Source organism: Chroicocephalus ridibundus, chromosome 12 (assembly GCF_963924245.1).
Source record: "Chroicocephalus ridibundus chromosome 12, bChrRid1.1, whole genome shotgun sequence".
In the NCBI taxonomy this organism is placed as follows: Eukaryota; Metazoa; Chordata; class Aves; order Charadriiformes; family Laridae; genus Chroicocephalus; species Chroicocephalus ridibundus.
In genome coordinates this window covers 15,484,642-15,508,776 of record NC_086295.1, presented here as the reverse complement: position 1 = coordinate 15,508,776, position 24,135 = coordinate 15,484,642, and the positions used below count along the sequence as shown (strand labels likewise).

At 52.1% G+C, this 24,135-nt stretch overlaps 1 protein-coding gene across 3 annotated transcripts in view; it reads right to left on the bottom strand.

Annotated features, from left to right (window-relative positions):
• Positions 1–24,135, bottom strand: part of CBFA2T2 (CBFA2/RUNX1 partner transcriptional co-repressor 2) — a 65,922-nt gene that overhangs the window by 3,121 nt on the left and 38,666 nt on the right. For 2 of the 3 annotated variants that reach the window (XM_063349687.1, XM_063349689.1), the window contains exons 2-10: positions 14,416–14,559; positions 10,368–10,609; positions 8,105–8,194; positions 7,363–7,544; positions 5,914–6,167; positions 5,143–5,228; positions 3,861–4,056; positions 2,278–2,346; positions 1,743–1,933 (exon numbers count right to left, since the gene is read on the bottom strand). In XM_063349687.1, coding sequence (XP_063205757.1) covers positions 1,743–1,933; positions 2,278–2,346; positions 3,861–4,056; positions 5,143–5,228; positions 5,914–6,167; positions 7,363–7,544; positions 8,105–8,194; positions 10,368–10,609; positions 14,416–14,559 — 1,454 coding nt within the window. The remainder of the gene's footprint in view (positions 1–1,742; positions 1,934–2,277; positions 2,347–3,860; positions 4,057–5,142; positions 5,229–5,913; positions 6,168–7,362; positions 7,545–8,104; positions 8,195–10,367; positions 10,610–14,415; positions 14,560–24,135) is intronic. The other variant, XM_063349688.1, reaches the window with a different exon arrangement.

The following is a 24,135-nucleotide window of genomic DNA, read 5'->3' as shown; positions in this document are numbered from 1 at the left end:
CTCTCCACAGGGACTCCAGCGTGCTGCACAGGCAGCGTTTGCTTTGCACCCTGCCTCGCCGCACAAGAGGTCGGAGCAGGCTAATTTGGAAAAGAAAAAGCTCATTTGAAAGCTCCCCGGCCAGGTGGAAGCATTGCCAGAGCCCAGGCTTCACTCTGGAAGCGGAGCGGAGCCCCTCTGGCCTGCGGGAGAGGCGTCAGCTGGTGGCTCACGTCGTGTCACCGCCGCCTCCGGAGCGCGGGGACAAGGGGCGGCGCTGGGAGCTGCGGCTGCAGCTGCTCCGGGGAGGGGAGCAGGCGGATTTAGCCTTCCCGCAGCTGGACTGGTTTGTTAGCCATCGCGTACTGGGGAGGGCAAGTTAAGCTGGGGGAAAGCAACCTCCACCAGAGCCTGCCCGCCTCTCGCCCAGCCGAACGGGGCACCTTTCGCTGGCCACCAACTCTGCCACCACAAGCGAAAAGCTGTGGAAAGCAGGAGAGCGGGGTGGCGGGAGATGTATGGGACAGCCCTGTTGCGGGGAAAGGCAGCGAGATTCCCCGCTCCCGGGGTCTGCAGCGGAGCCACCGGCTCCCAGCGATGATTCACGGGTTGGCAGCGAAGTGCCAAAGCAAGCTGGTCGGGGGCAAGCTGCTCCAGAGCCGGCGCGTCCCCGAGGCTCCTCGGTCTCCCGAGAGAAGAGGGACTCGCGGCCAAAATAAACCCCCACCTTGCAGTAACTCTTGGAAAACTGGGTCACTGCTCTACAGCTGTTCATGCTTCAGGTGGTGTTTTTAAACCGTATTTCAAAGGTTGCACAGTGTGCCAGAACAGGCGACAGCTTTTCAACGTGTCCTTTAGAGACACTGGCGCTGGCAGGGGGATGCTGGGCTGCTCCTGAGGGCCTGCACCGCTCCCCGGGACGGCCAGAGGAGGAGGAGGAGGAGGAGACTCCTCCGGTATTTCCCTATGGAGGAATCATCACTTGTCTCATTTCTTCCATGGCTTCCTGAGCAGTTCCACCCACTCCCATCATGTGTTTACTGACTGGTGCATTTGGCCTTCAGTGATTTAATCAGGAAATAGTATAGACGTATTCTCTGTAACGCCACCGAATATTTACGTGGTTCCTGCCGTGCACAGGGACCCCGGCACCAGACCTCCCCGAGCCTCCGTCACAGCGGAAACCCAAACCCCGCAGGAGGAGGGAGGGACCGGCTGCCCGTACGGTCCCAGCGGGCACATAAACTCCACGTTCCCATCAGATTTTTGCTTGGCGGAAATAAAGCCTCTGCTCTTGCAGAGAAATCAAAACAAGAAGTAAATCACACGTGGATGGGAGGTGGCGGCGCAGGAATTAGCCAAGCAATTCTCCTTGCCTACTCCAGCTGGGATCTCCAAAGCTTAAAGAAGTGAGCTGCCAGCGAAGCAACACTGAAGGTAATAACGACTGGAGGAGTAGAAAGACATTCTCTAAGAGACACCCTTCAGCAGGTGCTGCTGGCCAGGACAAGCTAGGAGACATCCCTTCTTTTCCACTGTGCAAACGTCTCATTAGGTCTTACCAGGCTTAATAACTTAATTAGGCTGATTCCCCTGCCAGCAAAGAGGGTTTTAGGGTATCAACGCATCCTTTTAGTTATTGATTGGAGAGAGACTTTTGAAAGGGAAAAGGGACAGGACAAGCTCCGAGTCACTGCTGGGCAGGACCTGGAGACTTGTGAGTCTTTGGAAGTCCCTTCCTGGGATGTCCCCCGGCACCTTACCTCTGTGGACTCCTCCTGTTCGTTTATCACTAAGAAGGCATCCTCGGTGGCCTGGCGCTTGGCATCCGCGATGGTCTGCTCCATCCGAGCCCTCTCGGAGGCAATCATCTCAAACGCCTTCTGCTCGGCCTCCGCCACCGCCTTCTGCACCTCCGACATGGCCTGGCGCTTCACCTCGTTCACGGCTTCTTCTGGAAGAAAAGAGCAGCTTCACTCACCTGCCCGAGGAGCGGGACAAGCCCCTGGGAGATGACAGAGATGTCGGGATGCAGCAGTGTGTTGCCTGCGGTGGGGATGCCCCATGGGCAGGGGGGGACAAAGGGACACAGTCAGCACCAGCATCCCATGGGCTCCCCACTGGCACTGGGGAGGAGGAGCAGAGCCCGTGGGCAAACCCGGGCCATGGGTAGCCAGATGCGCACATCCCGGGGCTTTCCTGCAGCTTTCCTTCTCCCGCAGAGCAAATCCGCGGCATCTGTGTTTACCTCGACCGAGCCGGCAGAATCCCTCACCGAGGCTACAAGCAAACACTCACCAGCTTTTTTCCATATCTCTTCGGTGACGTAGCCCGTTCCTGACCTGCTGCTGAACTCCCGCAACGAATCTGTTGGAATAAGGGAGACAGGGAAAGGTTGGCAGAGCCTCGTCCCACCCGACCGCGGCTTCAGTGCCCAGCAAGTGCCCGGCACATCGTGGGGCAGGGGAGAATTAACCAGCTAAAACTCAAAGCAGAGCATTCCTACAGTTAAAGCCATTCATCAAACACTCAGATGATAAATTACAGCGTTTAATTAGTGCCTTGCATTATTTATGACACTGTATAACCTATTTCCATCTCCCGGTACTCTCTAACAACAGGCAAGGCTTATAGATGTATGCCATCAAACATCTGCGCTGGCCATCGGCTTTGAGCATCAATCCCTACGGCCAGAAGTTTACATTAAAGGCAGCACTGTCCACTCTCAGGGACAATTCAAAAAATTGATGGACAAACTGTCCTGCAAGACCTCTCATGGCGAGAGGTGTATACACCCCCCAGCACCCATAAGCCTGCCAAGAGCCTACGTGACAGATGGGGACGGTCACAGAAGCTTTTCAGAAGCCTCGTCCTGTGTTCTGTCTGCTCCCCTTTTTTTTAAGGCTTCAGAGTAATTTTCTGATGGGTCAAACCAAAAACTGATTCCCATCAAAGGCTGGTGAGAGAACCAAAGTGCTCCGGGAAGGCGGTGAGGTTATTTACGCCTGGGCCGCCCCTGGGGATGCTTCTTCGTGTTCAACTGCACCTTCTCCCAATGGCAACGGAGCCGGAAAATCAGCCCTAGGTCCCACGAGGGGAGAAAGCATCAACAACGTTCCCGATTTATAAAAAGAAATGTTTGTATACAAACAAGTTAAATGTATACAAAATTGAGAGTTTCAGTTCGACGTTTATTATTGTTGTTAGAAAACCTCCATCTTCATCACTGAATGATCAGGGTTTTATTTTCAACATTTGATTTGCAGCAGTTTTATTTGGACGGAAATTAGAATTACATCCAAAAGCGTAAAAAGGGCATTTCAGACTTGGTTTTTTGTAAAGGGCCAAAACCTCTGCATACTAGAGGGGAAATATAGTCAGCCTTAATAAAGTTAAGTTGACTCATGATACAAAAATAGAATTAATAACTCAGGTAGTAGCTCTTATGCTTAGAGCAGTCTTTGGTATTTTTAGAATTAGAAGACCTTGACATTTAGAATCCTTTAGGCAAGACAGACTGGAAGAGGGGTGGAACCAACCATTTCTCCTGCCTTTTCACCCCCCGCTTTCTCAGCTTTGAATGAACTTGGCTGGGCTCGGGCAGCACGTACGGCTCAGTGACAAGGAAGATGCTCCTCTCCTGGCACCAGAAGGTGCTGCCGCTGCCCAAAGGTGCCCTCAGCCATCAGCAAACGCTGCTTCCAGGAGCTCAGCCAGCTCCTGTCCCATGACTCGTCTCTCTTCAAAGCTTTGAGAACAGCAATGCGCTTCTTAAGTATGTAATTTATAATTTGAATATATTAGCATCACCTTATGCCTAAGATAGCTTTGTGGTAATTAGACACCTACTTAAAAAAGGTCCTGGCCCACCCCTCGCCTACCGCTGCCGATGGAGTCGGAGCTGCTGGGGCTGTGCTGCCGGGAGATGAGCTCGCTGCCCGCCTTCCGCGGCTCCGCCGTCTCGCTGCATCGCCTCTTCCAGTAGTTGAGCTCTTCCCGATCGGCCTCCTGGCAGCGCCGCAGCACCGCCATCGAGCGCCGGGTCTTCTCCACCATCTCCATGATGCAGTTCAGCGCCTGCAGGGAGGAAAAGTGTTTTCAGCCTTGCCGCCCCCTTGTGAGGTCAATTCCTCGTCAGAGGTACCCCGGGGACCATCCCAGGAAGATGAAACGCGAGGTCGTTTCACAGGAACAGGCTCCGGGCAGAGTATTTCGGGTGATGCACTATTCAGACAGGTGGATAAGATTGGGACCATACCCACAGGTGCAGCAGTGATGCTGAGCAGCACCACCTGGAAGGAGGTGATGACACCTGCACCGTGGGGCTTTGTCACCGTAGGAAGTTTAGGGCTACACTTCTAAAGGTGGAGGTGAAAAAACCCCACTTTCCTATGGGAATAGGGTGTCCATGCAAGGGCTGGCTGCGATCCTGGTGCCAGCTCTCCATAGCCACATCCCAGTTCACAAATATTCAGCTATGGGGCCTCTACTCCCCAGCCCTCTGACCATGCGTTTTAGAGCACAGGCAAGCATGGGGTCTCGCTGCATTTCTGATCAAAGTGGAATTTCAATCCCACCTCTTTGGGGGAAACGCTCCAGTGAAGTGCTTGGATGAACAGCCTTGCTCAGAGGGGAAAAAACAGACTGCAGAAAGTCTGCCAGGAGCACCAGGTCTTGCTGGTGGTACCTTGTTGAGGCTCACAAAAGGCTGGCAGCCCAGGAAAAAAATTCTTCAAAAAATAATGATGCATTTACTTATTCTGTAAAATCTCCATCCTTGCTGCATATAGCACGCCTGCAGGCTTTTTGGTCCAGTGCTGGCCTGGGCTGCTGCAGAAAAGACTTATGAGGGGTTGGGTTGGGTTTGGTTGCTCAGCCAGCCAGGGCACCACATGGCTCTGCACGAGAAGCTCCCCAGCTCCAGACACTTTGTCCCGAGTGATTTTGGCTTCCGCTGCCCATGGGCAGAGAAAACCTGCCAGGAAAGTGCTACTGCTCCTACCTGCCCTCCCCGCCATCCACCTTCTTGTGGTGGCTTGATCCTCTACAAGCCACCAGGAAAGCCTGGATATGGTATCAACAACAAGAAAATAACGAACTGGAGCAGGTCCGCTGGTTTGCTGCGTCCCACAGAGCCTCCCACACCTCCTGCCGCTTCCTTACGTGATCAAGATGCTTCCACTCGTCAGCCCACTCTCTCTCCGTTAAGCGGTGGTCCACCAGCTCGTCCTGGTATCCTCCATTCAAACCTGCAACAAACCACAGCCAGAAGAATGATGAGATGGACCGATTGCTTTCAGTGCTGGAGAGGGAAGGTGGCTCCGAAGCAATAATGAAGAGCTTTATCTCCAGCTACGTATAGCTGGGATTTTAAAACACATCTCAAGGAGGTGGCCCTACAGGAGCAATTCCACGCCGGCAGTCTGTGTCACTGCCTCGGAAGTGCTACAATCCACTCCCGGGTCTGGATCTGACCTGCTTGGGGAGCTGGCTCCCTTCTTATACACCCACAGGAGCTCAGAGCTTGTGATTCAGGCTGCCCTGCTGGAAACACAGCGTGCACCTCCCACACACCCCCGGGGAGAAAAAGGGTGGGGGGGTCAGGCTCTGCTCGCCTGCTTTAGAGATCTTGGCAAGGTTCATTTCTACTTCCCTGCCCTGTACTCCTGCCTGGTTGGCTATATTCAGCTCATGCATCGGGTCCTTCCTCCTCATCCTTGGTGGCTCCAGCCTTTACATGTACAGAGGGAAATACAAACTCTCAATCTTCCCATTTTTAACCTCCCACAGTCAGTTGTTTCCTCTGAATTTCTGCTGAGGAGGTGCCCAGCATTACACAGCTTTGGGTGCCAGTGGCCAAGCACAGAGCAGGGCCAAAGCTCAACTGGTGGACCTCAGAGCTCCTACAACTCAAAGCACTCCAGGCTTCCTCACCAAGACCACCGTGCCTGTCCCGAATCTCTCTGTGCTCCAACATCTTGCTGGGATCCCTGTAGAGGTGGGAGGTGGCGATATCTTCCAAGGTGTAGTGCTGGAGGGGCGGCGGGGTGGGGTGGAACTGCCCCCCGGGGTTCATCAGCGGGATGGTCAGGGCAGGGCTGTGCCGGGGCGCGGGGCTGATGGTGCACACTCTCTTGGCCGGAGGCTCCGTCGGCAGTGGCTCCCTCTCAAAGCTGTTGTCTTCCCTTCTGCAACCACAGCGGCAGACAGAGGTATTCGTTAGCACCGCATAAACATACTCGGAAAGGGAAAGATGTGGATTTCGAAGCAGCAGAGTTTGGGCTGCGATGATTTTACCAGGGGGTAAAAGCAGGGAGTTAAACCAAACACGCTCAACTTGGGAACAAATCCATAAAATGACCCCGTCAAAGAAAAAGTTCAAGACGCTCAAGTGTTGTGATTCATCTTTCTGAGCATGACCAAATTAAAATTTCACAGTTTTTATGAATTTGAGGCATGTTCCACATAATTACATAACAACTTTTAACTTGGAATAAAAAGTGGTGAAAATGAATCGCATCCTTCCCAGCCCTGACAGTGCCTCCGCTCCGCTCGCCGGCTGGGGAGGAGGAGAACGGCTCAGCTCTCCAGCTCAGGCTTTTTGGTGCTACCCAACAAGTCCCTCTGGAGCAGAACCTGCCTGAGAGAGGATCCCAACCTGAACTCACATTGCAGGAGAAGTCATCATGGAAGGGTGAGAGTTTGAATGGACCTTAAAGATCATTCAGTCCCACCTCCCACCAGACCAGGTTGCTCCAAGCCCCGTCCAACCTGGCCTTGAACCCCTCCAGGGATGGGGCAGCCACAGCTTCTCTGGGCAACCTGGGCCAGGGGCTCACCACCCTCACAGCAAAGAATTTCTTCCTGATATCTACTCTGAATCTCCCCTCTTTCAGTTTAAAACCATTTCCCCTCATCCTATGGCTCCCCTCCCTGATCCAGAGTCCCTCCCCATCTCTCCTGGGGAAGGGCTGGAAGGGGCTCTAAGGTCTCCCCGGAGCCTTCTCTTCTCCAGGCTGAACCCCCCCAGCTCTCTCAGCCTGTCCTCACAGCAGAGGGGCTCCAGCCCTCCCAGCATCTCCGTGGCCTCCTCCGCACCCTTTCCAACAGGTCCATGTTCTTCTCATGTTGGGGGCTCCAGAGATGGATGCAGTACTCCAGGTGGGGTCTGACCAGAGTGGAGCAGAGGGCATGCAGGGCCAGAACCACCTCCCTTGCCCTCCTGGCCATGCTTTGGTGTCTTATCAACAGCCAGAATAGCTGTTGGGAGTGGTAAGATCCTACAGTTTAGCCCTGGATGCTGCTTGAAGCTTTAACAGCAGCAAAGTTGAAACAAAATTCACGACTTCAAGAACCTGGCAAAGAGATGAAAGCTGGTTTTACCTGTCCGGACTGTGCCTCTTCCCATTCCCGTTCACCTCGATCAGCAGCTCGGAGGAGTCGGCAGGGGACGTGGTGTTTGTGTTCAGCAGGATGTGCTCGTGCTGCGCCAGGTACTGGGAGGGCGTCTGCTTGGCAGCCCGGGCGCAGTGCAGCAGCTCTCTCTGCAGCAGCGGGAGGTTGGCCTGGAAAACAAGTATGGAAAATTAGGCAGGCTGTGGGCAGGCGTTTCCAGCAGGTTTGCTCTTCATATAAACCCTCAGAGCAATAACACCTACAGCCTGTGGCCCCGACTCAGCATCCTCCAGGCCCTGGTGCCTGCACTGTCAGATTTACCCGTATTTTCTCAAGAGCTGAGGATGACCTGACATCAGTACGCCCAAAAACCAAGTATTGTGGGAATCGCTCTGTGCTTCCAGCATCTAACCACCCCAGACACGGTCCGTACGCCAACGTGTCAAATATTCTAGATCTGAACATTTGCAAATAAGATTATAGGATCAGAAGCTGCCGAATGGAGCTTGGTTTGTCTCCTTTATCCCTAACATACAAGCAGACATATGTGGCACTCGTTATAACGTGAGCTTTCCGCAAGCCAGTCCCACATGGCCACTGCTACGGTCTGTGCAGTCTGTCTTGGACTTCAACAAAATTGCCGCGGCGGTTGAAACGAGAGCTTTCCCAGCAACGACACACTGCCAAGCGGCACAGACCGGCACACGGAGCCCCACCAGCTCCCTGTCACCTTCAGAAAGGGGATCACAAATGGCCGGAGGGGGAAGTTCGTCGCCTCTTGCAGCTTGCAGTGAAATTCCTCGATTGTCACCGTTGAGTTCTGGGAAAAGAAATTAAGAAATGAAATGACATTTTGTTCTTATTTTTAGACATGTGGGAAACAGTTCCAAATGAACAGAACTGGAAGGGAGACTGCATCTGCCACGACAGGACTGACAATGTTTGCATCAGATCCTGCCTAACGCAGCCAAAAAGATGCAGGCCAATGGACTAGAAATGCTGCACCAGGCGAGGGGTGAAGGCTGTGCACAGCCAGGCGCTGCCCGCTTGAGCATCCTCCCAGCCCGGACCGGCTCCAGGAGACAGCAGGACCCAGCCGGCACCTCCTGCACCCTGGCCAGGTGGCCTGGGACAGGCTGCGGGGAGCCAGACAGCGATTCCAGCTGCTCAGAGCTCTGCATCTTCCTCTCCTCCTTCCTCCCTTTCAGCTTATCTCATCTAACCCATCCACAAAGTCACCACCAGTCCACTGCCTGCCCCACCAGCATGGTCCTCCCCTGGCCCAACCTTGCATACCCTGTGGCCGTTTAGGCTGGGTGCTCCCTGGGACAAGCAGCATTTAATAACTTGCATATAAAAAGTTCATCCCTGCAGCAATTACCGCAATCAATAGTGAGAACAACAGCCAGAGGAACCTAGACAGCTTATCCTTTCACTTCCAAAAGGAAAACGATATCCAAAAGGATGCCCTACATCCACGGAAATATATATACACCTTCCTTCTTCAGCAGCAGCATTTTGGTTCAGGTGTTCCAGCCCCCGAGGCCGTGGACAGACCCCTGTTTGCTCTGCCCACGCCAACCTTGGACGCAGAAATACTGCAGGCTGCCTGCAGGCCAGCTACCTCTGCTGCGGGCTGAGCCTCAAAAGGAACCTGCCAAAAAGCAGAAGCTAGCTCAGGAGCAGCGCTGGGTGCCGCAGCGGAGCGCAGCCGGGCCGGCGGCGTGGTGCCCGTGCTCCAGGGTTTCCATCCAGGGCGTAGGGGCTTGCATAGTATTTCTACCAGTCAGTTTGTATACCTGCAAACATTAGTCACAATTCCTTCGCAGGACCTGTTCGCTTGTTTTTTGAAGGGTGTTTTCAGCTCTCGGTAGCTGCAGAAGGGCATGAGGGCGCAGAGGCACCGTTAATGCAGGCACCACCTCCAAGCCCAGCTCTCGCAAACCCAAGGGTGGGAGTGTAGAAGAAGGGCAGAGGACGCGTACAAGTTATTTACCAAGCCTCTTCCTGTAGCTGCACCTTCAGATTGTCGCAAACAAAGAATCAATGCCTTTGGCAATGCGGGCAAATATGCGATCAGCAAAGCGGCAGCACACCAGAAGCCCAGACCTCCTATCTCGCAACAGCCTTCCCATCTTCTGCAGACCTTGGTGTCACCCTTGCTGTGTTAGTGGGCTTGGATAAGACATGCAATAGCAGCCCACAAAGAGGAAAAAAGCCCTTTAAATACATGCCATGTTCACCACCGCGTATAATAAATGAAATCTTTGAAGCGCCACGATATTCCCTACACGCTTAGAATCACAGAATAGTTTGGGTTGGAAGGGACCTTCAAAGGCCATCTAGTCCAACCCCCTGCCACGAGCAGGGACATCTTCCACGAGATGAGGTTGCTCAGAAGCAACTTGAGAGCAGAGACGCACCAACAGCTTCCCAGACCCAGCTCCTGACCGGCACCTCTGCTTTTTCCATTACACCCAGCCGCCCCGCCGAGCGAAGTCAGGGCAGCGCTAACGAAGCGGTGGCTGGAACTGGCATTTTTTTGTAAATTGATCCACGGTCAGGGCCAGATAATCACAAATCTGCACAAGCAAGAAAACACCTCTCTAGTACCAAACTACAGGCTCCCCTGAATCGTGTGAAAAGTTTCATTTACGAGGGGAAATGGAGAAACGCAGCATTGCCCATGGCTTCCAGCGAGCCCATGGCACCAGGGCTGTATAAAGAAGCTTAGTCTAAATCTTTCCAGGTTTTCTTAAGTTCATCTGCACCCAAGCTCATGCCAAAGCTTTTTGAAGACATAAAAAAAAAAAAAAAAAGTCAGCAACTTTAGCAGAAAACATTAAACATTACAGAGTCTTGCTCAGTCAACAGCTCTGCTTATGAAGACGTAAACAGAAAATATTGTGTAACACGGGCACAGGCCGGCTGCCAGCATCCCATCGCCAAAATGGTCTGGCAAAAGCAAAGCGGGGCCGGTGTGCAGGGCTTACCACCAACGCCAGGACAAGGGTCCGGACCTTCTCCCCGATCTCCGGTGAGATGTCGTTGCCGAACTGCTGGAGGGTAGTGAGGAAACGCTTCAGCTTGCTGAGCTGCCGAGCGCCGCACGTGGCCGGGAGCTGCTGGTTCGTCAGTGAGGAGGAGGAGGAGGAGGAAGGACCGTTGCTGAAGCGCTGGGGTGGGGATGGTGCCCCATTCAGCGTCGGGGGGGAATGGTTTATTCCGTTGGGCACTGCAAACGGGAGACAGAACCGTTATTGAGCCTCGGATGGGCATGTCTCTGCAGTCTGGTGGTTAAGAGGATCCATCTTCCACCCAAGAGCCGGGAGCTGGTGCTTAATTGTCTCTAGAAAACAGGGCAAGAGCCAGGAACGGGGCAGAGCAGAGCCCGCAGGCAGTGCTGGAGGGCACCCAGAGATGGAGCTGGTCAGGGCAACACGTGTGCCTTCTCCTCGCCCTCCCCCTGCACTGTCGGGATGCTCCGCAGCCCCCAGCGCAGGGGAACCACTTGCCCAGCCAAGGCGTCCCTTACGGGATCGCTCAGATGTGATTTACACCACAGCCAGTGAATTCCCTGACATTTCTCTCCTCCACTCGGCAAGCTTCATTTCCAGGGCCATCAAACAGGGACAGAATGCGGACTCAACGGAGAAGGGACACCTCCATTCGCACTCGAGGCAGCCCGGGAGGACGCGGGGTCAGGCTGCAGAAAGCCAGTGCCGCGGCAGACTGAGCTGTGCCGTATGCTCAGCCCGAGGCATTAAATGTGCTTTAGCTCAAAGTTTACAGCCCTCGGCAAGAATTACCGAGCAGCGTTTTCTGGCCTGCGTCAGGCAGAAAATGACACCAGATGATCCGAGTATCCTTCCCAGCCCCGTCATTTACAGTAAGTCATCAGTGCTCGTTACAGCCGAGGTCCCATTAACAGATACTGCGGCTCAGGTGCCTTCTCCTCACCCCGAGGAGAGCCGGCAGAATCCTGCCCCGCAGCGCCCACCCGCCCACCTCCCCGGGGATTTACAGCGAATTTCGCAAACGCAGTTGTTTTTTCCAACCTGGTCCCATCTGCAACTTTGCCTCCCGTAAGCGGCGAGCACGTCAAAACAAAACGAAGGGTTGGAAGTTCGGGAACTCGGCAAGGGATTAAAATAAATTGTTGACATCCCCGCACCACCATTGTGCAATCTAAAGCCCTGTCTGAAGAGCAGCTGTGCGCTGGGGGCCCCAACTCAGTACAAACCCAGAATTTTAGAGGTGAAAAGTACATCATTGTAAATACAGTTTTAGCTGCTCCACTGGGCTATCCTTAAAAGCCCGGCCCTGAATCCCTCATGGATATAAGGGCTGAAGAGAAGACCACAAGCTCTGAAACGCATTTCAAACGGTGGCATTCAGAGGAGAAGCACTGAAGCCACCCAGCGGAGCTGCCGCTCGCACGCGGGGCAGGGCAAGGTGCGTGCCGTGACGGCGCAGCAACTTGGAAAAAAAGATGCCGAAATTTCCACTGCAGCTTCGTGAGGATTACACCAAGTCCTCACAACCCCAGTGAGGGTTTTTCGGAGAAGGCAGGAGGTACTTGAACAGTTAAACGGCTCTGGGGCACGCCGGGGTCGGAGGCTGGAAAGGCTCCACGCACCTGGACTTGCCGTGGTGAGCACAGGAGGGAAGCTGAGAAGATTAACCAGAGTCGGTTAAGATGCAAGGGAAAGATAAGGCCAAAGAGACCACCAAAGGTGGTTCCTGCTAACCAGGGGGTGACGGGCTCTTCTGGGGCATAACAAAGATGTGTCCTTTCGTAGACAAATGATGAAACGAAGGCAAAGGCCAGGATTGAGAGGATGGAGGTGCAAAGGCAAAGCAAGCTCATGCCTTTTGTTATGGAGCAATGCAACCTGAAAAACTCCTGCCCGCACCGGCTCCCCCAAGGCAGCAAAGGAGCAGAGACGTTCTGCAGGTACTTGCAGGGTTAGCTACCAGCAAACACAGAGCTATGCGAAAGGCAAGGCTTCTGGCAATTACTCATAACGAGCACTTATTTCACAATACAAGTGTTATAAATAGGGGGGAAAGCTGCCCAGAGAAGCTCCTCTCAAACAGCAGAGGCCTGCGCAGCTCTGCGCTCTCCGGCGGCTGCGACCGAGGCGCTTTACCCCCTTCTCTATTTCGCTTCCTCTTATTCTTTCAAATGAAAGACCAGGGAGAGCAATGGGCTCTATTTATACCTGGGGAGAAGCAGGGGCTGTGTGACCCACCTGGGGGCTGCGGGGGACCCTTGGGAGAGGCTGCCAAGGATGGGAGCGGCGGACGTTGGTGGGCTGGGGCGATGCCAGGGAAGCGGAGCGAGCTGGGCTGGCTCGGGGCTGCCGTTAGACGCAGCCCCCATAACCGCTCTCACCCTGCCTGACCCTCCTGCAAACGGCGTCACCGCAGGGCGGCTGGCAGTTATCTGATCCTGTGCATCGCCAGGATCTGCTCTGCCACAGACCACAGCGCCGGGCTGGTACCACGATTTCCAGGTGAGAAGACAGTGATGAAGCAAGTGAAGCGGAGTACGGAGATCGGTGGGATTACTGCTTTGGGGAGAGGAGGATGAAAATTCCTGGGAAGATAAAAGTCACCATCTAGGGCTTCTCTGTTAAATTCTGCCTTAGGTCCTCAATAGTCAAAGGCTTTCGCTGTTTCTCCAACCCTTTTGTTAGCGATCCGCAGGCAGGCACGGCCTTCCTCCAGCACGCTCCTCCTCGCCTGCCCAAGCCATGGGCTTTTACAAGGCAGGGCACACACCCGCTGACTCTGACCAAGGCCTTTTGGCACCACCAAGAAGTTAAAAAGCAAGAATGAACTTCACTGCAGGTTGCATCTCTCTTCTCTCTCTTGGAAAGAGACAATTAAGCCATTTGCAATCAGCAGATTCAGGCTCCTTGGCCCTTAGCAGCGTGCCAAGCAACCTCATTGGAAAAATTAATTTCTGTCACTTTGCTAATGGTCTTTTTCTGCCTGAGCAAAAGGAGAGCCATTAAAAACCCCTCAGCGCATTAAGATGGGGACAACGTGTCTGGCGGGATAACCCGGCGATTAGTGCTATTGCCAGCATCACGCAATACATCACTGTGTGTCCTGAAAGAGGCTGGATTGTAAATCTCCGAAATCCACTGCCAGCGTGAAACTCTGAGATATCCCAGACACTGTTGTGCACGGCAAAGCAATGCAGAACCAGCCAGGGAGACGCTCAACACAGGGGGAAAGGGGTGAGGAGAGCCTGGAAAATACGTACTTGCCACGTGCAGGGCCAGATAACTCCGTGCCCAACAAAGTAAAGCAGCTTTGCTCCGGAATAACGCTTTTTAAAAGATATTACATGGCTGAAATGTTGGCTAAGGGAGAAAAAAAAAAGAGTCTTTCCAGGCTATAAGAAAAGACTGTACGTCCATCCCGTCCGTGGAGTCACCTCTGAGCAACACCCTGCCAGAAGCAGTGGGTGCAAGGCCGCGCTACAGCCGGGCAGGGCCGGGATCTACTGCGGCTTCATAGCAAAGATTATAAAGTGAAGATGGAGAAAAGAGAAGCTGGATGGACAGCAAGGAATTTCTGAGGCTGGGAAATTAAAAAAAAAAAAAAAAAAAAAAAAAGGAAAAAACTTTCTAATCTCAGCTGCAGAAACTCTGCCTGCAAAGTGAGATACAGCAGAGCGGGAATTAACTCCTCCAAAAGCTACAGTGAAAAGCTCTTGGCTTGTTTGAAGCCGACCTGATAAAGGACTGCAATTTCTTAAGGAGTTTATGGTGGAAATCAAGGCTGCACCTGCAGGGAGAGGGACTCAAGGCAGCACCGGGAGCGAGGTAGGAGCAGGCAGGGGGGTGGGATGGGGATTACAGACCCCGTCATACACCCTGCATATGTAGCAGAACCGCATGTAGCCGCCCCCCCTCCCCGACAGCCGTGCCGACGGCTGAGACACCCCCAGTGACTTCTACAAGCAGAGCCTTCCCTTCTGGCTCAAGCTGGTCGCAGGGAAAAGCGGCGTTACAGGGGTCTTACGTGCAGTCGGGGTGAAGGACACCGGGCGGGGGCCGCCGGGATTCACGGGGGGCAGCGGCGGCATGTTGGGAGGAGAGGACCTGGACTGGATCTTCACTTCCACGGGCGATCCAGGCATCACTGGCACCCTCTTCTCACCAGCAACTGTACGAAGAGAAGGTGGTAAAGCTTAGTGACAGTCATGGACAAGCATTTCCCTGCCCAGAACACAAAATTACAAGGGTCAAGATAAGAGGTGGCAGACACCCAGGGTGCAGCAGGTGTCCCGAGATGCTGCCGGGCAGGCTCAAGATGCCCGTCTTCACCACCCCAGTCTCTCCACTGCATCTTCCCACCCCTCGTGCCTGAAGATGCTTCCTCAAAGTATTTCTGCCTGTTTGCTTTGCTTTCCCCCCTCTGCCTAAGATCCCCTCGGCACTCCCCAGATGTGCCCACACGCACCTCGCCAGCGTGCACAGGGTGACACTGGGGAGGGGTGCCACGATTTCACCCCCAGCCCTGCTCCCCTACCAACAAAAACACGCTCCAAAGTGGCCACTTTGGCAAACAGCTCTCTGATCAGTTTTACAGGTTTGCTTTTTAAAAAAACCCTCACAAATTAGATGTTCCTGCACCTCCTCTTGCACCGGGGCCGTCCTCGCTGCCCAACGCAGCCTTGTGCACACACGCACCCTGGCACGCACCCCATGTTCATGCTGCCGGACCCTGAGATGGCTTCTCTGGAGGAACTGCTGGCTCGGAGCCATGCAACAGGCACCCCGGTTTGTAGGTGGGTGCCAGCCGTGTGCAGCAAGCAGCCGAAATCACCACGGAGCTGTAAAAATGGGCCGACATCAGCTATTCACACCCTCTCTCCTGCCTGGAGCTTCTAGTGTCTAATACAGCGCCAGCTCACACCGCAGCTTCTGTTTCAGCGTCTGAGGGTCCCACATGAGGACCACCCTCTAGTCGGATGTCCCAGCTCAGCCGAACATTGCAGCCATGCTCCTGGCTCCAGTTTGGCTGAAATCAGCCTAAAAAGGCATCCTTGAGGGAAAAGGAGGAAATATGTGTTTATGCAAGCCTTGGAGGCTTGGGAGGATTTTTTTCTAGGGTTTCTTTGGGGGTTTTTTTTGGTTTTTTAAAACCAGACAGCTCAGCAGATAAAGCCTAAGCATCTCCAAAAGTGCAGCTCCCATGGGAACCACCACCACCACCCCAGGGGTGCTCCATGCCAGTGGCTCCAGCATCTGGCTTGCACACAAGCGAGCACGGCCACTCAGCGAGGCAGCCGAAGGGGGCACGGCTGCAAAATGACACGTGTGCAGGGGTTCTGTGTCACCCAGGATCATAGAATCATAGAATGGTTTGGGTTGGAAGGGACCTTTAAAGGCCATCTAGTCCATCCTCGCTGCGATAAGTGGGGACACCTCCCACTAGACCAGGTTGCTCCAAGCCCCGTCCAACCTGGCCTTGAACCCCTCCAGGGATGGGGCAGCCACAGCTTCTCTGGGCAACCTGGGCCAGGGGCTCACCACCCTCACAGCAAAGAATTTCTTCCTTGTTTCTAGTCTAAATCTCCTCTCTTTCAGTATAAACCATTTCCCCTCATCCTATGGCTCCACTCCCCGGATCAAGAGTCCCTCCCAACCTTCCCTGGAGCCCCTTTAGGGACTGGAAGGGGCTCTAAGGTCTCCCCGGAGCCTTCTCTTCTCCAGGCTGAACCCCCCCAGCTCTCCCAGCCTGTCCTCACAGCAGAGGGGCTCCAGCCCTCCCAGCATCTCCAGGGCCTCCTCTCCAACAGGTCCGTGTCCTTCTGCTGTTGGTGGCCCCAGAGCTGGAGGCAGCACCGCAGGGGGGTCTCACAGAGCGGAGCAGAGGGGCAGAATCCGCCCCCCCCCCCCCCTCTGGCCACGCTGCTGGGGATGCAGCCCTGGATGCTGGGGGCTTTTTGGGCTGCCAGTGCACATTGACGGGTCATGTTGAGCTTCTCATCAACCAACACCCCCACACCCTTCTCAGCGGGGCTGCTCTCCATCACTTCATCCCCCAGCCTGTATCGATACCAGGGCTTGCCCTGACCCATGTGCAGGACCTTGCACTTGGCCTGGTAGAACTTCTTGAGGTTGGCACGGGCCCAACTCTCAAGCTGTCCAGGTTCCGCTGGATGGCATCCCATCCCTCCAGCACGTCGACCGCACCGTGCAGCTTGGTGTCATATACAAACTTGCTGAGAGCGCACTCGATCCCACTGTCCATGTCACTACTGGTCCCAACACAGACCCCTAATCAATCCAGAGGGATCAGTCCTGATGCCTCGTTAAGCCACAGAAGAAAGGTATTAAAGCACATGCTGTAATCCAATCAAATTAGATAACAATCTGATTTGTAATCCAGTTTTTACAAGTGTCTGTCAGCTGTAAGAAAATCACCTTTCAAGGCCTGGCAACGCAATTAAACACTGTATTCCCGTAAGGCAGGGAAGCACCAAATAGATGGCAAAATTTCGCACTGAAATACAACCACAAAACCTGCTACTTCGCAACTCCTGACAACAAAGATGCTGCTTTCGAGCCCAGAGAAGAGGCAAACTGGCACCCAAGGCCTTCGTGCCGCTGGCCCGGAATCTGCTCTGTGAGCCCCCAGCACCTGCTCTGCCGCCCCGCGCCAGGCACGAGCTGGCTCCTTTATTGTCCTTATGGCAAGTCATCGTTAACGCCAGCAAGGTAACAAATGAAGTTCGTTATTCCTCGCATTCTTTTTTTGCTGTTTGCAGGATGATCTGCGCAAGAGGGAGCAGAGATGAATACATGCTGAAACCCCGTATTTTCCTGCCATTTCGGTGCAGCTGGAATAACTGAGGCTGGAATCACTATAAAACCTGTGTCTACGATATTTCCACGGCAGAAAGTTTGTGTCTTTATTTATTTATATCTGTTTTCAAAAAAGAAAAAAAAATTCTCGGCTTTGCTTTCACGAACAAAGTAAAGACACACCAAAACGCACTATGAATTTTAACATATAATAAACGTATTAATATAATATTGTGAATGACTATTCACATACATTTGATCCAACTTTCCTATGATTTCACACTGATATGCCGACTCTCCCTGCCATATCCACGCGTGAATACGATGTTCAGATGAATGCCAATATATTGGTGTAGGAACAGGACATCACTCTTGCACGCCGGTACCTATTCCAGCAGGTGAGTTTATTGGCAAGAGCTGGAGGAGACAAACCCCTGCCGTTCCTCCCCATCAAAATAAATACAGCAAAATAGTCAAAAAGCAGCGTTTATGCAAGAAGGTGGGGGCGTTTCTATCACAAAAAGTCTGAGTTCACTCACGCAGGCAGGGAAGGGCAACGTTGCTAAACGACCCAAATTTTTCAATCAGAACAGCACTGATTGTACCTACCCACCGCTCGGTGCCAGCTGCCCGATGGCTGTCAGGGGACAGAAACCTCTTTGCTCAGAATACGGGAATAATTGCAAAACCGTGAGCTCATACACGAGAATCACGACCTGTCTGCACATTGCCTGGGGACAGAGACGTGGGGTGTGGGTCATGCTCTTCTCTGCAACCTCTCTGCCCATCTCCATGCCTGCTCAGCTGCTGCTAGCTCTTTCCTACTGCACCCCCCCCAATACCAACACATTGCCACCCCCCGCCTCCTTCCAGCTTCTTCACCCCCTTCCTACGATACCCTCTTCCCTGGGCGTATATGGACAACCTGATATTGCCATGCCCTGGAGAGAAACAGAGCGCGAAACCAATCCTTAAGGTTTCCCCTCTTTCCCCCTAGGGCACATTAAGAAAGCAGAATAGAGTCGGTTAGTTTACGAGGGGAGGAAAAAAAAAGTCACATTGAATTCGTAACCCCAAAATAAAGCCAGCTACCGCTGGGCTACTGCACAAGACACCAAAACCAAAGCCCACGAGAAGCCAACACCTTCTTTTCCATCTCGCTCCTACAGACAAGAAGCAAAGAGGACTGTTAAATTTAAAAGCTTCCTGCTAATGACCTGGGGCATCTATAAATGCAGACAAAAACCCATCTTTCTAAACCTCCTCATTTTTAGCCTAAACACGTCCGTTTAATGAGAATCATGTGAGCAAACCAGACTGTGAATGAGGACTTGAGTCAGTCTTGAGTTGACCCGGGGTAAAAACAAGCCAGTGAGATGGTCTCTGGAGAAATGCCGCCTTCCCAGTCTTTCTTCTGCTTTTCACTGTTCAGAAATATTTACTGGCTCACCAAGGGCAACATCTCAGCGCTGCATCCAGATGCACAGAGAGGAAGCCGAGATGCTCCTCAAAACGCCTGCAAGTCACTCCACTGTATCAGTCATCTGAAATCACGCTAGAGCGTCAAACGCTCTAATAGATTATTGGATGATGCTCTAAGAGGAACAGTTCTTGTCAATGACTGAATACTCCAAGTGTCAGAGCAGGACATCTGCCTGAACTGGAAACATTGGGTTGCTTTCCTTCAAAAACACCTCCTTCCAAATCCTACCTGGACTTGGAATCATTTACAAATGTTGTTACTTTTCACGTGGTGCCTGCAGGACACAGACTGAATGTGTTGATGGCATAACAATTCTGCCGTCAAGCTGCCAAACGTCAAAACTTTGCACCCAGGCGCTGCAAAGGTTAAGCAGGGAAAGAGGCGGCAGCGAGGTGGCCACCCGGCCGGCTGGGAGAGCTGCCTTCCCGGCCTTGAACGCACTGGAGCTCCACATGGGCAGACAATTCACTCAGAGTAAAACGAAACCCGATCACGGAGATGCTGTTTTAGTCTTGGCTCGATGCAAGAATCTCATCTTCTCCAAGAGCCGATGAAGCCTGAAGAGCAGATTTCACAGCGATGGGAGCTACAGATTTCAGATGCTGCAAAGCTGCTGTCTGGGCGAGGACAGCTGTAGGCATATAGCAGTTGATGCTGCGTGCCCTATATATTTGCGTGTCCCATTTATGGGGCCCAGGTGTGCAAGAGACTAGAAAGCCCCAGAGCTTTGAATACACCTGAAACCCTTCATCCCTCTGCTCTTCAGTGACTCGCCGAAAGGCCCCGGGTTTATCTGAGTCCCCGCACTGACTGTCGGTACGCACCGTATTTCCTTTGCTGCTCCAGTTCTCATCCTGGCGGAACAAATTAAGAAGGAGCATATGTTAAGATTAAGTGCAGCTGATGATTTTCTTTTCTGGAGGGGAGGAAGAGCTAAGTGAGAGAAGAGGAGAGCACGGCAGGAGAAAACCTGGGGTCTCAAATGGTCCTCGGAGAAGTCCCACTCCTGTGCTCCCGGGGCACCGAGGCTCCAGCTCTCCAACACGGCAGCAACATTTTAGAGGGGGCAGTTTCAACGCCCACTCAATAAATAAGATTTCATCACATTTATTTTCTTTAAAGAAGTCTTCTGCCTATGGTGTTTAGTACAAAGAGAGTGTTGCTGTGATAGGTAACCTCTGAAGAACGGCTAGCATTTCCTCGCTTTATAAACTCTATAAAGAAGCCACTTTATTAATCTTTTCATGCCTGTGGGTTTGAGAAAAGGGAAAAGACAAAAGAAAAAAAAATCGGGACAAGTTAGGGAGTATCTCAAGTATACTGGAATTTAAATGAATCCTTAAATGCCTTTGGCAATTAGAGAATAAACTAAGCAATGAAAAAGAAGTAAAAACACTGCATGAGGAAAACTGGATGTTACTTTCCCCCAAAAGCAAGATAAGGAACCGGAGAAGAAGCCACGAATAACTCTGGATGCAGACAGACACGAATGGTCTCCTCCCTGTCCGCTTCCCAGAGTTCAACATATAGTTCTGACAGATGGCAGAACAATATCAGGATGGGAGGTTTATGTTTATTAACAAAAAGCGGATTGTGAACCTGTCTCACATCCTTTCCGGGGCCATGACTCCTGGGTTGCATCTCCCACACGCACGGTTGCATTTCAAAGAGGTGACGGGCAGTGATGGAGTGCCCGAGGCTGGCGATGCTCCGCTCTGCAGAAGGATGCTCAAGAGAAAGCCCTGATCTAGCTGCGATGGTGGAGCGTCAGCTTGCCGAGAGCATGGGAAGAAAGAAAGAGTCACTGCTACGGTGCAGAAAATGTGGATGCTTTATATGAATTTACACCATTTGCATGGGCACTATTTAACACCATCCAGCAACCTCTGTGAGTGAGCACATGGAGGACGTACAGGCTCTCAAACCCTGTATCAGCTCAAGGCAGTGAAGTCTTTCCTCCTTCCTCACGAATTTAAAGTCTGTGGCCGGGTGTTTGGAGGGCGCATACAGCATGAACATCGATATCTTCAAGCCATTCTTGATGCAGTTGTGGGATCCCCCTTGGATTGGAAGGAGGAACCTGCCTGACCTGGGAATGATTTCGTCGATCCCATTCATGAATAAGCTCCAGAGAGCCTGAACCGCTTCCCACAAACCTGTTTGCCAGACTCAAGCGCCCCAGCTTTCTGCAGAAGTCAAAACATGAAATGTGTTGGAAGAAATAAGAGAAAAACACATTAAATATGAGACAGCACCGCATAACCGGCAGGTACGTGCAGGTAAGGGTTTGCTTGTCCCTTCTGCAGCACAGAGAGAGCAGACTCAAAATCAGACCTTGTCAACAAGGCTTTGACCACTAAGCGGCTAGATTGAAAGTCTGAAAATTAACAAAGTCTTGGTTTTAGTTGATGTCTTTTGAACAAAAGGCTGTGTACAAGGGTTTGCCCAGTGGTTCAGAGTCTCAGAAGTGAAAGCACGTAGCAGTTTCACACGGAAAGAAGAGGTTTAATCAGAGCAGGTGTTTTTGACTTTCATCAAGAACAGGCAGAACATGCTCATAACCTAAAAAGCCACTCCTAATCCAAAAAGCCACTCCTCACCTCAAAAAGTTAAGAGCCCAAAATTCATACCTGCCTCTTGAGAGGAAAGGACCGGAGAATCATCCCAGTAGCAGCAGCCAAGGTTAAGTCTGTCAGGAGAAACTCTTTGGTGACCCAGGAGCCAGCTCCGAGCTCGCTCTGGAGCCAACAGACAAACGGACACTCCCAAAGGCAATTCCACCCATCCCAAAGCGCTGCAAGGGAGATAAGCCACACTCCAGATGCACCTCTCATTCCACTGGCCCTACCACCTCGGATGACCACTCAAACTAGAGGCATGAATTATAAATCGCCTACAAGTCAGCAAGAGGAACCCTTCCTAGAAACAGCCCTTTGGATCAGAGGCTTGTTTCCCTGCTGTTTACGTGGGTAAGAGTCTCTGGTTTAAGATAAAGCACTGGAAAGCTTGTCTAAATGGATAAAGAGACCATTTCAAAAAGGGAAACAAAAGAAGGACACGCCTCGGTGCCCTCTCCGGTGGCTGGCAGGACCCTGCCTACAGCCTAGGAGAGCTGCTTTAAGATAACTAGCTTGATATATCGTTCTGGAGAAAAAGCCAGGGAAATGGCCCAAACCCATCCATTCCAGCCCAAACACGTCGATGATGAAAAGGACACGCTGCAGTTGGCTTGCGTCGCAGGGCTCCCTGTTGATAGTCTGAATGCAAACGAGAGGCAGCATCAGTGGAACCTGACCTGATAATGTAAATAGGGTGAAATGAAATATGGTTCGCCACCTCCCCAGCTTTGGCGAATGTTTATTTTGAATAACATGCTTATCTGCTCCAACTGCTCACCATCTGTTTTCAGTCTCCACCAAGCTAATATTTTTCACATTTAGGAACTGAGAAATGGGAAGAATTACATTTAAATTTTATTAACATCTTTCCTCCGCTCTAAGGTTGCCTTTCCCTCCCCTTGACGGCTCTAAGCCATCTGTAGAGCACCTCTGCCGTTCTCCAGGGCATGCAGATGAGAGGTTACCTACATGCAAAGCAAGAGTATCATTACTTAGACTTCCAGAAGATGCCGTTTACTGCTACTCCACTGCAATCCCTCCATCACCTGCTTCCAGACAGCTTCCCCCAAGCTCAAACTGAAATCACATCGTCGAGGAAAGAGCCAGTGTTTTATCTTTTTGCAGCATCACTGCATCAAAAAGCGACGGAGGGGCCAGACTGAAGATAAGCATCGGAAACAAGGCAGCCGATACAGCAGCCTTCAGAAAAAACAGGATGATTGGGTTAGTCCCAATTTGGTGGAGGGAGACGTTAAGAGGTGTGCAGTCAAGATTACATTTCTATACAAATATTGACATTTATTTGTATGTAGGGTGGTTTCCAGAGGTCTCCCTTTGCTCGAGTCAATAAATGATAATTTACAACCAGAACTGGGAGCCACGAGCGTGTCACATAAACAGGTCAGCAGCAAATGTTGGTCAACCGAGGTCCTTCTCCGTCCTCCTCCCTCCACACCAAAGCACAGACTTGGCCAAGATGATACTACAGCATCTGTTGCAGTGGGTAACTTATGTTACTGTACGGATACTTCCTCCACTAAACGCAATCAGCCTATTTTTACCCTGTTTAGCTTGGTTTTATAGCACATCTAGGCTCCTGAGCTGTAAGATGCTGTGGGAGTGGAGAGGACTCGGCACCTCGCAGGAGAGCCTCGCATCAGACAGGAGGGAGCTGCTGAGCCCGGGATAGGCATTTTATAAATCAAAAATAAACGCGTGTATCTCCATTGCCATCTATTCCTCTCCCACACACAGCTGTTTCACTTTAAATCTCAATTCAATGTGAAACTCAGATAGAAGAACTTGAAAGAGCAAAGTATGTTATCGCTCGCAACCAGTCCAGAAAGCAGTTAATAAGGGAAATAAGATTAATAATTTATTCCTGAAGGCAGACTGCAGATCTTTATCTGCCCTGCCCTTCAGTGATTTTTACAAAACCCTATTCATGTGTCTGACTCTACACTCACCAGTAGCACAGGTTGGGCTTCACAGCAGTTCTCTTCTGCTGTGTTCCCACCCAACACCAGCTCTGCCCTTGCCTCAGCCACATCAGACCCATCAGCACAAACCCACCCGCATGGCATCCCTGCCCCCTCAGCTCTGGTTTCCTCCTGGTTCAAAACCTCATACCAGGGCGAGTGGTGAGAAACCACGGCTGGAGGATCCATCCCACAAACTATCACATCCAACAGCCCCTAGTGTGGGGTATACATCAGGGCCCTCAAAATCTGGTTGTCTTGCTTCCACAACCCGTAGAAGCTGTAGAGCCCCCAACATCAGGAGGACGTAGACCTGTTGGAGCAGGGCCAGAGGAGGCCACGGAGATGATCAGGGGGGTGGAGCCCCTCTGCTGTGAGGACAGGCTGGGAGAGATGGGGAGGGTTCAGCCTGGAGAAGAGAAGGCTCTGGGGAGACCTCAGAGCCCCTTCCAGTCCCTAAAGGGGCTCCAGGAGAGATGGGGAGAGACTCTGGATCAGGAAGGGGAGCCATATTAAAACTGGAAGACTTAGATTAGACATTAAGAAGAAATTCTGTGCTGTGAGGGTGGTGAGCCCCTGGCCCAGGGGCTGGCTCTTCCCTCCCCAAAACCACCCTTCTGGTTGCTCAGACCTCCTTGGCCCAGGTTATAACCTGGGTCTGGGCAGGGCAGCTCTGTTCAAGTAAAGCCAGAGATGCTCACTAATTCATTTGATTATTACTGCTGAATTATTTTGCTAATTTTTCATTAGTTCATTATTCCATTTAAAGTTACAGAATCAAGACTTCTTTGTTGTTTTTTGTTTTTTTTTTTTTTAAATCATCCACTCCTATTACAATATTAAGAAAT